General features: G+C 51.0%; 1 protein-coding gene across 1 annotated transcript in view; it reads right to left on the bottom strand.

The window, feature by feature from the left end:
• Window positions 1-1,542: 1,542 nt before the first annotated feature.
• ALPK3 (alpha kinase 3) overlaps window positions 1,543-13,925 on the bottom strand; it is a 31,274-nt gene continuing 18,891 nt past the window's right edge. Inside the window, exons 4-14 of the mRNA XM_062501482.1 lie at window positions 12,988-13,105; window positions 10,937-11,957; window positions 6,038-7,865; window positions 5,017-5,164; window positions 3,831-3,958; window positions 3,520-3,555; window positions 3,130-3,404; window positions 2,733-2,821; window positions 2,283-2,500; window positions 2,024-2,072; window positions 1,543-1,864 (exon numbers count right to left, since the gene is read on the bottom strand). Coding sequence (XP_062357466.1) covers window positions 1,543-1,864; window positions 2,024-2,072; window positions 2,283-2,500; window positions 2,733-2,821; window positions 3,130-3,404; window positions 3,520-3,555; window positions 3,831-3,958; window positions 5,017-5,164; window positions 6,038-7,865; window positions 10,937-11,957; window positions 12,988-13,105 — 4,232 coding nt within the window. The remainder of the gene's footprint in view (window positions 1,865-2,023; window positions 2,073-2,282; window positions 2,501-2,732; window positions 2,822-3,129; window positions 3,405-3,519; window positions 3,556-3,830; window positions 3,959-5,016; window positions 5,165-6,037; window positions 7,866-10,936; window positions 11,958-12,987; window positions 13,106-13,925) is intronic.

Genomic DNA, 13,925 nt, shown 5'->3' with positions numbered 1-13,925 from the left:
TGTGTGCTTGCCCTCAGACCCCTTCTGGCCCCTGACTATGGGTGTCCCACACAGCACAAGGTCCTTAGCTGGGGCTGCACCCTATGCCCACTGAAGACCTTGCAAGCTGAGCCTCTGTCTGCTGCCAGTCTTAGGCTCTGGCCCCAGTCCCCCTCTTCTCCTACACTGGGCATGGATGGGGTAAAGCCAGGGCTTGAAGATGTTTCCTTCCCCCAAACACAAAGCCAACACATCCCACTGTACTTGGGTGCACCTCTCCCAGAGGGACCACAGTGCCAGGGAACAGGCCAGTCCTTCTCACTTTATTGCACTCGAGAGCACCCAGTCGCCAACAGCAGCCACGTTATGTACATCAGTATTTTACAGTCACCAAACCGTGACCAGGAGCGCAGAGCATGCCATGCTCCCAGCCTGGCCCCTTCCCTCCATTAGGCTGCACTGAGCAACTTCTTGGGACCCCACCCTGCAAGGTGGTGTCACTGGCACCCAGCATCCTCCTGCAATGCCCTGAAGAAAGGGATGTTCTGCAGGGTGACAGAGTAGACAGCTCCTCTGCCTGTCCATCACTGCCTTGAGGCAGGTGTAGCAGGATTTGGAGTGGGTACTGCCAGCTGTTGCTGGAGTCCAGCATGTACAAAGCAGGAGTGATCTGAGCACCAGATTGTGCTGAGGCTAGGGTGTACAGGGTCTGTGTATGGCACAGGGACAAGGAGGAGCAAGTCCTGTGGGCTAGACAATCCTATGTGCCAAGGTAGAGCCTGGTATGGAGGGGAAGTTGCCCCTTTGCCCTGCTCCCATGTGAATATCCCATGTGAGGTAGAGCATCCTTACTGTAGCACTGGCCACCATCCAGAGCAGCACAGCCACCCACAGCAGCCACCCAGCAACAGGGTGGGAGACTTCCCTGGGAAGCAGGGCAGGGCAGGTATGCAAAATCCTATCCCTATGAAGCTGCTGTTACCAGTGGAAGTACCCTGCCCTGGAACCAGCCAACACTCCAGAGCCCAACCTGCTGGAACCCTCTACAGGAAAGAAGGTATGCCAGGGCACAGGGGACTGCCTGGGCACTGGTGGGGTTCTCATCCTTGACAGTGCTGGCAAGGCTTGGCCTGGTCACTTTATGGGGATACAAAGAGGGACATGAGGTGCTGGGAGCCAGGAGGGTGTCCAGGACTCCCAGTTTGCTGGGGAGCCAGGCAAGGACATGGTGCCTGCAAAGCCTGAGGGAGAAGCTCTGCCCCTGCCTTAAGGAAGGCCTATGGAAAGTTGAGAGGAAAGCGAGTCTGAGTGTGGATAGGCACACGGCCCCACTGGCTTCAGCAGCAACTCCTGTAGAGAGGTACTGGGGAGGTGGCCTGTGGCTCAAAGCCCCCTTGGACCTGGCCCAGCCACTCACAATTAGCACACACCACACAATGCAAGCGCTGCGGGCCGGGAAGGAACCCCAAGAAGGCCACTGCCAGGGTCTCCCTTTCCCACACTGGTCATGTGCTGGGCCCAGGCTGGGGGCCAGAGTGCGAATCTCAGCTGCAGTAGCTCTGACTACTGTGGGTAGCCAGCTCTGTTGCTCTCTCCTGACCTGGGTTTGCAGACTGTTGGGGCCTCCCCTGTTTCTGCAGCTCTCTGGGAGCTCTTTGGGCTCACAGAAGCCTTGCGGGTACTCTGAGGACTTGTCAGCACCTTCTTCTGAAGCTGGGGGCTGGACTGGGCAGACTTCCTGCCCAGGGAGGGACTTTTGGAGCCCTTGGGTTTGGCTGGCTCCAGCATCTTCAGGCCCAGGATGCTGCAGTAATGATTGCACTTGTGAGCGGCCGGGAACTGCTCCAGCAGGGAAGGGAAGCAGCTCTCCTTCAGCCCCTGGTACCTGCCAACACAGCTATCCTCAGCTCCTGTTTTGCACCAAGGAGATGTTACACCAGAGCAGGGAGGTGAGGATGGAGCCTGACCATGGTTATCACCATGGCCCTTGCCAGGTAAGCGGCAGAGTCAGGGCCACCCTGCTCCAGAGCTGGAAGTCACTCACCCCTTCAGATTGGTAGCAATCCGCACGTTGGTCAACTTCCAGCCGACTCCTGTAATTTAAGAGGACAACTAGTCTCCATCCAGAGAAGGACAGCCACCAGCACCAAGGGCAGATCATTGCCCTGGGCAGAGGGTTCTATGGAGTGGGCAGGGCGGAGGGAGGGGAGAAAGAGGCAGGAGGGCAAGCCTGGGGTTTTTCTTTCTTTCCCAGGCTGGAGGGTGGTGATGGGCTATGAGCATCACACAGGAGATCCCTTTACCTTCCATGTCAGTCACGAGGATGTTTCCGTTTGTCCAATGGTAAACCCAATGCTGGAAGGTGCAGCATTTGAGCACAATCTCCGAAGTGCCTCGTGCCACCAAGCTGCCATCTCTCTCAGTGACACAGTACTGCTCACAGGGCCTGCCAAGGTCCTCCTCCATTGTGGCATAAGGGATGTTGTTGGCCGGACGATAAATCAAGTACAGAGGAATTATCCTGTGTGGGAGTTCACAGACAATGTCAGCAGGGTGAGCTCTCCCTCCTCTTCAAGCTAAGATTCACCACAGTCTGCAATCCTGGCTTTTACCTTCCTCCCAGTATCCCTTCCATTTTTGGGAGTAGAGTGCACTGCCTCTGGGATGCCCCATCACCACAGGGAATCTTCCCACCATCCCCTGAAGTGCTCTGCCAGGGCATCAAGACAGCGGAGCTGCAGCATATCACTTACTCAGGCACTGCTCCAAAATCAGGGACGGCTCGTGCCTCAGCAGCAAAGATCTTGCAGTACTCACGGCTGGAGTTTTGGACTTTACATTCCTGAAGTGCAAACAGAAGAGTCAAGAACCTGTCCCATCTTGCACCAATGCCTCCCTGGGACCACTGCCAATTGTTTCCCTGTCATGATGGTCAAAGGGTGATGGGAAAGTCCTGAGCAGCTCCATTATTGTGAGCTGGAGCCAAGAATGGCAACGACATGCCTAACCCCCTGGCTAGACCACTCCAGAGCATTTCAAAAGTGGAAGGAAAGAGCAAAAGTGCGCACAGAGCTGGGGACCATCTAGGGACTCACAGGTGGGGAAGGTGGGAGGGGAAAAAGGTGGATGGTGGCCCACAAGGATGCCCACCTGGATGGTGATATCATAGTTCTTCTCAATAAGGCTGTTCTCATTCTTGGTCCCAAAGACGATGAAATTGTGCACTTTGATGACACAGGTGTGGCCAGATTCAAAGACAGGCTCCAGACCATAAATGGCTCTGGCACGGCAGGCTTTGTGCAGGAAACCAGCACTCACTTCCACGTCCTCGCTCACCACTCGTCCGAAGAGTTTATCCCCCCAATAGCCTGCATCAGCCAAACCCTTGGCAAACACCATGGGAGTCATCTCGATCTCCTCTCCAACTGGTGGGGGGAAGAGCTGGTGAGGGAGGGACAACATGGGCAGACTGCTTCAGCCCCAGAGCTGCCTCCCCCACTCAGCAAGGGGCAGACTCACAGCCCATCATATGGCCCTTACCTTCCATCTCTTCCCGCAGGAGAAATCCTGACAACACTAGAGGAGACAGAAACCAAAGAGGTGTCAAGGTCCTGCCAGGATCCCATCCTGCCAGGATCCCACCTTGGTGCACGCACTTGCACAACTAGGAGTGGCAGGTAGGATGGTGGGAATCAATTGGCACACAGAGGCAGAAGCAAATCACAGAGGTGGTGTTACAGAACATGCCAAGGCTCCCTCACTGCAGCCTGGCACCAAGCCTTTTCTGCAGTTGGCCACACCACCCTATGGCACACCCAGGAAGCTGTGAGAGACTGCTGAGGGCTCCTCACCTTCTGGGCTGAACAGGTAATCTGTGGAGTTGGTGCCATACTCGTTGCTGATCACACACCGATAGACTCCGCAATCCTTCTGGGATGCCTGCACAACAGCCAAGGCTGCCTGGCCCTCATCGCCAGCACTGGAAAACAAATGGAGCACAGCCACATCCCTGTGTGGTGGGGGCCACATGGCACATGGCCACATGCGACAAGCACAGTGGGTGGGCAATGTACTGCCCTTGAGAGGATGGGAGAATGCTATAAATAATGCCATCCCAAGGGCAGCCCAGCTGCTCCTCTAACATGTCATGGCACCAGGAGTCCTGCCCTGTGCTTTGTACTAACAGAGATGCTTATCCTCCAGACAAACCCTGCAAAATCTGGTGGGAATTGGGCTACAGACTGATAAAGGTATTTGCCCCTGAGTGAGGCCGAGTCAGAGCTTCACAGAGGGAAGAAGTGGGACCCTTCTCCTGAGACCCACTGGCTGAGCAGGCTCTGCTCTGGTCTGCTGGCAGGCAATGGCCACTCATGCCCATCTGCCCCAGTTCAAATATCTGCCCCAGGAGACAATCTCTGCCCCAGAATCACCTAACTTACCATCTACTCATTATACAGGGAGTTCATGGGACACCAATGGCATCAGGTAAATCCTAACTGATGTGGATGATGTTCCTACACAAATCCTCTGGGCTTGAGAACAAGTTGCTCTTCATAGTAGATTTAAAGGATACGACCAGACACCCAGCTGCCTGAATATGCTTTCCCTGCACATGGGCAGTGCCAAGGGATAGAGAGGGTACAGCCAGAGCCACTTTTTCCCAGCAGTGGTTGCATAGAGGACCCTCTCAGCACTGCTGGGAGGCTGCCACCCTCACATGGATCATTTGGGGTCCCACTTTTGCAGTTCATATCCAGCTCTTGATTTCAGTGATGGGCATAACACGTTCTCTGCCCTCCCCAAGGTTTGTGTTTGGATACACAAAGCAGATACTTGTGATGTAGCATCAATAAGATAAATTTGGCAGCAATCCCCTATCTGGGCAATCCTTCCCTCCGTGGGCACTGATATGATGAAGTTCACAATGTACTGTGCCATGCACTGAGCTTCCCAGGCTGCCTTAGCAAGAGGGGCTCCTTCACCCCAGTCAAGGCAAGAAGTGAGATGTGACAGATGCTAACAAGTACTACAGGTTACCTCCTTTGGGCTTCAGCTACAGGGATCTCATCCTTGTACCATGTCAGCTTAGAATCGCTCAATATATTGAAGAACTGGCACCAAAGTTTCAGGTTTCCTGATGCATCAGAAAATTGTTCTGCCCTGATCTTACGGACCACCTGTGGAGCTAAGGGTGCAAAGAAATGGGTGGTAAGACACAGAGCTCTGGGGACAGGCCAGCCTATGCCCACACTGCTGCTCCGGGCTTTGGGTATAACATGTATGTCAGCATGTGTAACACTGCCTTCCCAGCTCCACTGGGATAAAAAGATGGGATACAAGTGGTACAAATTGTTCAACAGCTCAGCAGTGCAATACCCAGTGAGGCTTGGCCAGAGGAAAGGCAGAAAACCACTATGGAATATTGGAGGAAACATTAATCTACTGAAGTAGGGATTTATCACAGTTACCATTACTTTATGAGAGTGCTGATTCCTGTGACAGTACCACCTTCAAACACAGGATTATGCCTTTTTAAATTAGATGCCACAAGGAATCAAATCAGCATGGACCACAGATGTGGAAGAGGAGTGTGCACTCTGTGATGCCCACCGAATCATGGAATCACAGTTTGGGTCTGAAGGGACTTTAAAGACCATCTCATTCCAACCCTCTTGCCATGAGGAGGGACACTTTCCACTCGACCAGGTAGCTCATCCCCAACAGAATCCCCAACCATCATCAGGCTTGATGAGGACCAGAACACAGAGACCAAAAACAAGCCAATTCTGTGATCCCTGTGGCTGGGGAAGCCCAGACTACAGAGACAGCAAGTGTCAGAGCTGCTGCCTCTTGCATTCCTTATCCCTCCCTCCACTGGGATAGCAGTCTTGGGGGAGACTTGGCTTTCACACAGCCAAAGGCTAATGCTGAAAACATCAAAAAAAGGCTGATTCGATTCTGCAAATGCACAAAACTCATGTGGCACCAGCTGACTGTCACTGGTTTCTTTTGCAGGCAACAAGGGAATGCACTTCATGGGGATTCTCTCTTCTCTCACCTTTAAATGGGTTGTTTGTTTTCTGGGACTCTGCTGGCTGTGCTTCTGGCTTAGCATCTCCAGGAACCTCTTTCTCACCACTAGTGTCACCTGCAGGCTCCTCGTACAGCTTAGGAACCTCCAATGTGGCCATCTTCCTCATGAGGGTTGGAGAGCACTGCTCTGAAGGAGAGGATGGAGCTGGGGCAGGAGAGTGCAACAGGGATGCATTCTTTCTGGATTGCTGTGGTGAAACAGTCAGACTTCTTGTGTGCCCCAGGCTCCCCAGAGTTGCCTCCTCTTCCATCCCTACCTGTTTGGGTTTTGGCAGGTATATTTTACGCCGGGCCCCCAAAGCAAGCTCTTCTGGTGTGGCACAAGGTAGCACTGCTAGAGGGTCAGCAGGGCTGTCTTCAGAGCTCACTGGAGGCAAATCAGAAAGATGAGGAGCCACTCCTGTTGTGGGCATGCTGCCCACCACGATGGAGGGTACTGAGAGTTGGGGCAGTCCCTCAGCATCAGGAGTCCCCCAGGTGCATCTCTTTGGAGGCACAGGCTTGCAAGCCAGCATCTCCTTGCTGGTAACGAATTCCTTGTTAATCATTCCTGTGATCCGTCTGGATGTCTTGGGGGTCAGAGGGAAGTTCTCTGCTGTCTGGAAGAGCTGGTTGTTTTGTACTTTTTCCAAAACTTTCCTTGAGGTGCGAGGGCTAAGGCCAGCAATGCCCATCTCTGGGATCATGCCTTCCCCTGCATTTGGCTGCTCCTTGCCTCCAGAGTCAGTGTCCCCTTTTGTGGCATCCTTACTGCTATCTGACATTTTTAGAAGTAGCAGCAGGTAGTTCTTTAAGGAGGAAACCAGGTTCTTGTGCTGCATTTTCTCCTCCACAGACATCTCCTGAGAGCCAGGTGAGACCAGTGGTACTTGTGGCTGAACTTCAGAGACTCCTTCCCAAGTCCCTGAAGATGTTGCTGGTTCCTGGCATGGAGCTGTGGCCGTCAGTCCTCCTCCCTCCTTCCCTTGAGGTCCCATGGGCACTGGCTTGGCATTCTCCCCCTCTAATGTGATGGCTGAAAACATCTCTTTTGGGGCAGATGCATCTGTTGTTGTGATTTCTGTTTCTCCACTCACAGGAGGCAGCAGCTGGGCTCCAGACCAGACCTCTCCTGCAGTGGCCTCCATCCCTGGACTTCCATTAGATGCCAGCAGTGCCTCCTGAGCCACTGATGGCCTCACTGCAGAAGCAGGAAGTGGCTCTTCCTTGGCAAGAGGAACTGAAGCAGAAGCCATTTCAGTGTTCTGATGGCATAAATGTGTCCCTCCTGCCTCCCTCTGCACAGCCACAAGACATGGCTCTGCTGTATCACTCCCTCCTGTCCTCACACCAGGATGGCTCCCAGACAACTCTGCTCCTGCCTCTTTGCTCTTCCCACCCTTGACTGTATGACATGGGATTTGTTCAAGAGGAGTGTTTTCTCCAGGTTCTGGAGGAGTCAAATTTTTTATCAGTGACTCTTCCCCACCTTGGCTTTTGTTCTCTTGATTTAACAGTCCTTGCTGAGTCTCTCTGTCCTCAAGAGCACTGAAATGTCTTTCTGCCTGTTTCCTGGGGGATGGGTGCTCCTTGTGAGACTGTACATGGACTGGAGAAGGTGCTGGTGGCTTTGGTGGCTCCTGAGGCCTAAACCGAGGATTTGTCCTTTTTACAGCCTCCCTGGTTTCCTGGCAAACAGGCACTTCTTTCCTGACATTCTCCTCTAGCTTACTGGCTTGCTGACTGGTCTCTTTGGTTGGACTGGACACTGGATGGTTTAGGTCACCAGGAGACTGTCCAACTCTTTCTGCAACCTAATTAAAAAAAAAAAAAAAAAAGGAAATTAGCATAATGTTATTGCCTGGCTCTGTGCAGTCACACTTGTGGTCCACCTGTACCATATGGCACTGCCCAACTTTTTGAATCATGGGAATTACCCTTATACCAGTGTTACTCTGTCATCCAGGATCTTCTGGTTTCACCATGATCTCATAGGAGTGGGTACCACCTGTTAGGCTGCACAAAATATTTCTTCTTTTAATCAGCTCCAGCCCTTCAGCCATTCAACACCCTTGCTGTGCACAGAGGCAAGAGATCTGCCTTTCTAAACCATTTAGTGGCTTTTAATCCAATCTTCTCTGACTCAGTGCCTTTCCAAAAAGCAAAACTTTCCCATTTTCACCAGCCATTGCTGACACCTTGCAAAATTCCCTTGATGTTTTTAATGACTGAGTGTGCTCCCCTATCTCCACTGTTAAGATGGGGCAGTCAGCATGTCACACACTATCAGGATGAGGCTGCCCACATGATTTATAGTGAAACTGTACACTCTGACATTATCAGCACTATTCAAACATTCTCTGACGTTTGGGAAGCTCAAATGTTTCCAACTGCAGCTGCACCCAGCAGACGTGTCAGCAAGCTGCCTGCTGTGATGGCTGAGCTTTATCCTGAGGAGAGCTGTTAAAATCCTCCAGCCAAAGAGCATAGTCTATTTTTGTAGGGGAGGCAGGGATACTTTGGTACATGCTCTGTCTGGCTGATGCTCTGCAAGCATCACCAGGACAATGGCATGTGGACAGGGCATGCACACAATGGGTCTCCCTTCCACCCTGGAGAATCTGCTGCTAAGTATTTTTTCCTGAGGTCCCTGACTTGAGTGTTAAGCCCCCAGAATGAACATCATGGGAAAGCAGGGCTGTGGCACTTAGACCTCTATTTTGTGCTGTTTTTGCTTCATTTGGTATCTTGGGGAAAAGAGGAAAGGTAGCACTGTTCTCTCAGCAAGCCCTTTCCCAAACAAATAAAGGAAGCATATAATGGTTTGTGTTGGATGGGACCTTAATGCCCATCTCATTCCACCCCCTCCCATGGGCAGGTAAAACTTCAGCTATCCCAGATTGCTCCAAGAACCATCCAACCTGGCCTGGAACACTTCCTGGAATGGGGCAGCCACAGCTTCTCTAGGGCAACTTGTGCCAGGGACTCACCACCCTCTCAGCCAAGAATTTCTTCCCGATATCCCATCTGATCCTGTCCTCTGACAATGGAAAGCCATTCCTCCTTGTCCTGTTACTCCATGCCCTTGTCCAAAGTCCCTCTCTAATTGTTAGGGCAACATGAGTATTGAATGGCTGGGGTGGGGGAAGTATCATTAGAGGCCATTCCTACCCATAAAATGCAAGAAATATAATAAAAAATTTAAAATTTAGGCAAGAGTGATTACCATGCAAATCTAGTTTCTTCTCTGCTCTTGTAGAGGAGGATGTTCAGAGCCTGCCTACAGTCTGGCATTTTGCTACAGATAAATTCAGCTCAGAAGAGAAGTCCTGAGCACAACGCCCAGCTATGTCCCAAGGCTAGGAAAACACTCATGCTATAACCTTTCTTGTTTAAGAGAAAGAATAAAAATGAAAGACAAGTAACCCCTGTCCTGGGGGATGAAAATATCCTGAAACATGGTTGGAATTTGCCTCAAAGGCTTTAAACCAGCTTATTTGCTCTCACAAAAGCTTGAGGACTTTCCCCAGAAACACCATCAAGCTGAAGCATTCAAATTCAAATCAGAAGCATTCCCTTTGGTCTCCTCAAAGGCACACCGGCAGACAAGTCACAGGTTTTCCTCTGTGAGTGGGGCTTTTAAAGAGAAAAAAATCTTCATGCATGTCAAAGGTTCAGGGATGAAAGCCCAAGCCTGGCTGCTGCATACCAACATTTTTCCATCATTTTTGAGAATGAGAGGTGTTAAAATGAGCAGAGAGGGAAGAAACAAACGGCTTTGCCATGGACTGGCCTGAACAGCCATAATTAATTTCTGCAGCAGTATGTGATTCTGGTGAAGCTGAAGACGAGTTCACAGCACTATGCAGCAGCAAGGCCAGAAGCCAGGTGTGCACTGCAAGTTCTTACCAGCAAAGCTTCACCCACCAATGGCTAAAGAAATTTAAGAGAGGAAGAAAGAATTTTTTTCCACTGGAGCACCCATCAGGCCCTTATACATTGGGAATTTTTCCACATTCTGAAATATGTGCATTACCTACCAATCAAGAGGTGATGCACCCAGAGCCTTGTCTGTACTGAAAGTGTGCACCTACCACAGCCAGCCCAAACTCCGAATTCTGACAGCACCTGCAAACTGCACTCAAGAGAACCTTTTATGACAAAAGGGGTCGTTAAAAAAAAGCAGGGGGAAAATAGTCCCATAGCTTCCAGTCTAATATTTTCATGGCAAATACTTCAGGTTAGGTGACAAAAATAGCAGTTGACTAAAAGATGCTGAGGGTCAGAAGCAGGTGCTGTGGCCTGGCACTGCATCACCACCACAATGAGTCTCCCAACAAAGTTTTTCCAACAGGGATGGCCAAAAAAAATAGTCCAGACCTACTATATGTATACACATTGCACTGTAAACAAAACTCAAGGCCCTGAGGGTGCAGCTCACACGGTACCTCATATGCATGGGGGGATTCTTAACTAAAGCTCCCTTGTTAAACTGATCAGATGCCATCACAAGGCACCCGCTCCCAGCTATAAATACCCCTTCAGTGCTCCCTGCCGACCTGATTTGAAAACATTTTGCATGAGGTCAGCCGATTAAACCAGAGAGCCCAAGACCATGGAGATCAGCTGCTCTAATGGCCCCAACTTACATCTCTCACCACCTCAGCTGACATTTGCTTGGAGATGGGGTGGAAGCTCTGCTGTCTGGGCTCACAAAATCAAAAAAGCCCTTCTGGGTGCTTTCACCAGTGGAGACCTGCGGAGCCCTGGCAGCAGATCCCGTGGTGTACACACAGCCTCCCAGGCCCAATGCCACATTACAAATGTGCAGCACAGATATTTTCTTGTTGCCACCCCTGCGTTGGCTGTTGTCTCTCTTAGTTACCTCTTTGTTTCCCTCCAACTTCTGTTCTTGCTGCTGGCCTCTCTGGCCCTTGGACAGCACAGGTTCTGCCTCCAACACCACAGAGGCCAATGAAGCATCCTCTGTCTGTCGGCTGACTGCCACAGGCTGCAGGGCAGCCTCACTTCTGGCCTCATCCTTGCCTCCCACCTCCTCCTTCCCTGCTGCTGGCTTCACCTGTTTATCAAAATACATGTCCTTTAAAGAGAAGTACATGTCATCATTAGGTTTAATGTCCTGTTTCAGAACTTTCCCAGGCTCTTTATGTTTTGGACTGGTTTCCACTTCTTGATCACTTGCTGCCCTCAAATGTGCTTTCCTGCGTAACGGGACAGGAGGAGCAAACCTGGGATTTGAAGTCAGATTGACCCTGTCTCTCCCACTTTCTTCTTGCTTAGAAACTTCCTGTGTTGCTGCTGAAGGAGCCTCCACTTTCTTTTTCTTTTTAGCTGCAGAGTCTTTTGCCCCTGGCTTAGTCATCAAGTCCTCTGCTGTCCCATAGCTGTATGTGAGAAAGCCATTCCCATTCTCCTCCCCATTTTCCAAAGAGGCATCTCCATTGGTGGTCACCTCTGCTTTCAGAGGTGCCACCAGTTTATTTGGGAAGCCTGACACTGCGCTGAGTGGCTGCTCCTTTGTCTCAGCAATATCCTTGTGTAACCTGGACTGTGAATCTCCAACATGCACTTTTGCTGTGTCTTCCTTCTCCCACGACGAGTTTCCTGACCGGAGATTCTGATCTCTAGCCAGCCTGCGCTTCCTCTGGAGCCGTTCAGGGCTCATTCCTTGCAATTTCTCCACTTCCACATTTTCTTTTCCTCGCTTCTTGCCCTGTTCTATTTCTTGCATCTTTTCTTCAGCTTTTCTCTTGATTTTGTCAAACCACTTCTGATGGATTTTGAACTCCGTCATAGTTCCCACTTCCAGCACACCAGAACAGGACACGATGCCTTTGTTATTTCTAGCTGAGGCCTGGTAAATGCCTGCATCCTCTTCACGGCACCTGGAAATCAAAAGCTGTGTATGAGATCTATCCATCCTCCTCAGGATGCCCGCTCGACGCACAGGCATGCGTACTCTCATACTTCTTGCTCCACAGAGTCACGTAGCTGTGGCCCAGGAGGTGCCCACAGGACATCTGGAGGCCTTGGGCGGCCTCCCTCCCTGGCTCTGCCTGCTCTCTGCACTAACAGACAAGCAAGTTTGATGATAAATTTGTTCTAGCTCCACCCCAGGCTGTAACTCTGGTATTAGGGCTGTGATGGAAGATGCACAGGCAGCACCAGGCTTCCCAACTGTTCTTGGTCAGAGTCCTCTGCAGGATCTTTTTCTCTTAGCTATATACAGCCCACAGGACATTCCTGTTCTTCCTCTACCCTACTGTGTTACCAAAGTCTTCCCACCCCATGTCACAGGCACCAGCACAAGCACCTGCCTGCATCCCTGTCGTCACCCCTTGAGGACACCTGACCCACAGAAATCGCTGCTCCTGGAAGAGGTAAGCCTCTGACTGACACCTGGGGGAGCAGAAAAGCTCAGACTAGAAGCACAAGGATGGCAGGACTATCAGCAACACTGATATTCCGCATTTTCAGTCAGTGCCACACCCCAAATCCAGTCCGACATCCCAAATCCAGGACTCAATGTGCAACAGGTCTATGCCTGCTGTGGACAAGGTGTGCCTGGCTCTCTAGAAACCTGATTCCCTGGACCATCATCTTGGAGGCAGATAGTGCTCTCCTCTTGCTTATCTTTGTCAGCCCAAATGCTCAGCACTGCAAGTCTCCAGAGACAGGGACTTCTTCCCTTCCACTTGCCTCCAGCATGACAGCTATCCCTGGATGCAGTAATGGATCTCACAGTGGTGTGACTAGGGAGCTACAGCCTGAGGGGAAGGGTCAGCTGTGAACTCACAGTGAAGGGGCCAGCCAAGTGGTAGGGGGGACATCACTGTTGACAGCTTATCCAGCTACTGAGAACACACTCAGAACTCCCATCACCAAACCCCGCCACTCTCCAGTGCCTTTACTTACTTGTAGAGCTGCAGGGTATGGCGGTTTCCATGACGGAATATCTCATACTTGGGTAAGCCACAATAGCGATCCATCTCCTCATCATCCTTGTACCATGTCACCTCTGGCTGTGGATACCCTGGGGAGGACATGGAAGGTACATCAGAGAGTGAAACATTCCACACAGAAGCACAGACAGCAAAACAATCTGGCACACCAGGACAGATGCTATTCTGGGCTCACCACATTCCTAAATTGCACAACAGAAACAGTGGAAACTTATTGGGCTTATCTCAGACTTTTATCACTCCTAGGAATAGGGCTATTTTTGAGAAAAAAATCCTAGCACTTCATTCCTGAACAGAGGGGAGTGGATCACACGCTTGTCTCCTGTAACACTGGCTGGGAGAAGGTGAGCATGCCGTCACTTTTATGTGAAGAGAGATGTTTTGATGAGGCCAAGGCTATGGTTGGAGAATAGGCATTCACCCCTCCATGGAGGTCTCAGCATTTTGCACAGTGTCACAGCCTGTAAGCTGATCCAAAACTTTCCACTGAACAGAAACAACCTTGATTGCATCACAGTCAGCTCAGTGTCCTACAAATGTCACTTGACAACAGATGTCACCTGCCTTTTCAGTAGAATGACATCATGATGTGTGTGACTGGCTGGCTGGCAGGCTGGGCATGCAGCCATGTTCTCCACCACTAGGAGAGGTGTTGGGTCAGCATGTGAGTCCCACATGGACCAGTGCTAGCCACAGCCTTCAGTGCTCACTGACAGCAGATCTAATTCAGATTAAGTGCAGTTTTCATGCAAAGACTGCTCAAGCCAGCAGCCAGCAGGGCTCCTGCACTTCACTCAGGGCTCACCACCCAGCCAAGCCAACCTCCAGGGCATGGGATGAAAGTTTAGATGATCAAATCATGCCTTGCCTACAGCTGATTGCTCAGGAGCT

The sequence above is a fragment of the Cinclus cinclus genome, chromosome 13 (assembly GCF_963662255.1).
Source record: "Cinclus cinclus chromosome 13, bCinCin1.1, whole genome shotgun sequence".
In the NCBI taxonomy this organism is placed as follows: Eukaryota; Metazoa; Chordata; class Aves; order Passeriformes; family Cinclidae; genus Cinclus; species Cinclus cinclus.
This window is presented reverse-complemented; position numbering and strand designations above follow the sequence as displayed.